The sequence below is a fragment of the Oculina patagonica genome, chromosome 12, assembly GCF_052425735.1.
Source record: "Oculina patagonica isolate OP01 chromosome 12, crgOcupat, whole genome shotgun sequence".
Taxonomy (NCBI): Eukaryota; Metazoa; Cnidaria; class Anthozoa; order Scleractinia; family Oculinidae; genus Oculina; species Oculina patagonica.
In genome coordinates, this window is record NC_135769.1 from 10,665,988 (window position 1) to 10,668,487 (window position 2,500).

Below are 2,500 nucleotides of genomic sequence, written 5' to 3' on the forward strand. Positions count from 1 at the left end.
CAAAACTAGACAAACTGCGGGAGCGGTCAATTAAATTAGGTGCCGCGTGCGACTTTCCAGTGGGTAGCATAAGTGTACTGAACTTTAATATTGTCTCCAGAGTCGGGCTTTTTTTTGCCAGCACCAATAATGTAGACTCTGGCCAAGTCCAATTTTTTGAGCATTACAATTGTCAGCTAAAGAGTTTGCGCGTAAACTACCGTAAATCGTAAATTTTCAAATCGGACTAGACGACGTGGAGGCCGCGTTCTTCAGTTGGACGAGACTGATTGGATTCCGGGTCAAGCGGTCTAGGATTGAGGGCTGCAGGTGTAATCAATTTTTGTCTAAATTCTTGGGCATGACACTAATGTCTCTCACAGTGCCTCTCGCCACTCCACTGCGATTAACTAGAATTCCATCAAGAGGTGAAATTAAACAATCAATACTCCTAGTCGCTTTATAAAACAGCTACCAGAATTTAAAGCTGTTGTGGACTTGTTTGGCCGCGCTAGAACAATCTTAATTTGCAGCAGTAAAACAGCTACATTATGGAAGTTCGTTGTTCAGTATCCTTCTCGGTGAATCGTTTTTGCTCCCGTATTAGCTTATAAATTACATATTCCTTTAATCATTATTTTGATGTTTCCTTTTTTTGCACATCGTTCATATATCGCGTTCATTGGTCATTCAAAACAATTTTTTTTAATTTGTTTCCTGTTTATTATATTGGCATTTTTCTTGTTCAATGCTTCCCTGGAAATCGTTGTCACGTCACTCTGTTGTCACATAAATTTATACCTCTCGTTCTATTTCGGTTTATAATATAGATAGGAGTCTACGCACGCTCTGATTGGCTAAAAACCTATGTTTTATCAGAGTATAAAACATAGAAAAATCATGTTTTATTGTTTTTCGTCAGCTTTCCTCGAGTGCTTCGCGCGTCGTTGACTGTTCGTTGGCTATAACCACTCGTATCCAACAAGGTAGAATGGAATAATTGTTTTATCGAATTCCTTTTTAAGTATAAATCCACTGGACATTTCATTTTGATGTAAACGAAGTGAAATCATGAGGCGGGAAAATTTGTGCCGCGGTGTTCACTTCTTGAGTTGAATGAAAATCGCAAGGAAAGCGAGCGAGAGAGTTTTCTTTCGAAGATTTGCATCGACAATCTCTACTTAAATCGTCTATAGAGCGTTTTCACTCACGTGACCAGATTTCTCCATTGTCATGGCAACCGACTTTATCCGCCATATTGGTGTTCCATCGAAGCAGAGTTTGAGTAGCGTCACACAACAGTTAGAGCATAATTTACAGTTTTTCGACTACTTTAATGCGCGAAACAACTCATTTACATTAGGATTCTTTGCATTCTCGTCGGCTGTGGCAATAATACGGGGAAAAAAAGGCCCAATGGTGAAAAACTGAGTTTTTTCGTGTTCTACGTGTTATGTCAACCAAGGCAAGTACGTGGAATACCTGACTACGGAAAGAGGAAGATGTATTTCTGCCATAAGTAAAGACGATTTAGCTGATGATATATGTTAGAAAATGACCGAGTTAGCAGCAAGCATTTCGAAGATTGAAGATCTGACATAGTATGTCCCAAGAAAACAAACTGATATCTCTTGGTAAGATATGAGGTGAACCAATCTTTCGCTACTCCACGAAATCCACAATAATAATCTAGTTTCTCACTCTAGTTGTTATGATTTACAGTATCAAAGGCTTTACTGAAATCTTAAAATAATTATACCACAAGAAAGTTCGTTGCAGTCAATTGCATGTTGCATCAAGTCGATGATGCTTAGAATGGCATGATCAGTGGAGTGTTTTCACAGAAACCAAACTGTTTGCAGTAAATTACTTTCTTCTTTGCCAAGAGGTATAGTATTCTCTTATGCATCAATTTTTCCAACAGTTTATTGAATATGGACAGAATTGTCTAAACTTGCTTGTAAGGCCTAAACTTGTTTATAACACAGGGGCAACTTCAGCTTTTTTAAAAAAATTGCTTGGGACAATTCCAGTAGAATTGAAAAGGAATAATTTATTAAATATAATTTCTCGTAGTGGAGGCTTAGATATGGCATATTTAGTAGCTCTTAGGATATTGATTGGTATACTTAAGGGTCCAGTAGACTTGCTGGCATTCAGTTTAATAATTTTATTTTCAATTTCCACAGTTGTTATGGGAAATAGAAAGAAATTATCCTGAGATGAAGGTGTGAGAAACTGAAGGGGGAATTTTTAAAATATCCAATATGAACAAAGAAAGTGTTAACAGCATAATTTTGCCATTGACTTTCTAGGATCATTTTTTTCAGCATCGTCAACAAGTAATTTAGTGGGAGTACAATTGGGAAGTGGTTGAAAACTAGAGGACCCCTAAGGTGTTAAAAAAGTTTTCTGTTTTCCAATTTAAGGAGGTCTAGATTGAAATCTCCCAAGGTAATGCAGAACTTATCCTTCCTATGAATCCTGTCAACTGTTGAGTTAAGATTATCCATAAAGTTTT

General features: G+C 37.2%; 1 protein-coding gene across 1 annotated transcript in view; it reads left to right on the plus strand.

Annotated features, from left to right (window-relative positions):
* Positions 1-2,356, plus strand: part of LOC144633393 (tafazzin-like) — a 33,041-nt gene extending 30,685 nt beyond the window's left edge. The window contains exon 8 of the mRNA XM_078492270.1: positions 2,295-2,356. Within this exon, the coding sequence (XP_078348396.1) occupies positions 2,295-2,356 (62 nt within the window). The remainder of the gene's footprint in view (positions 1-2,294) is intronic.
* The last annotated feature ends 144 nt before the right edge of the window (positions 2,357-2,500 follow it).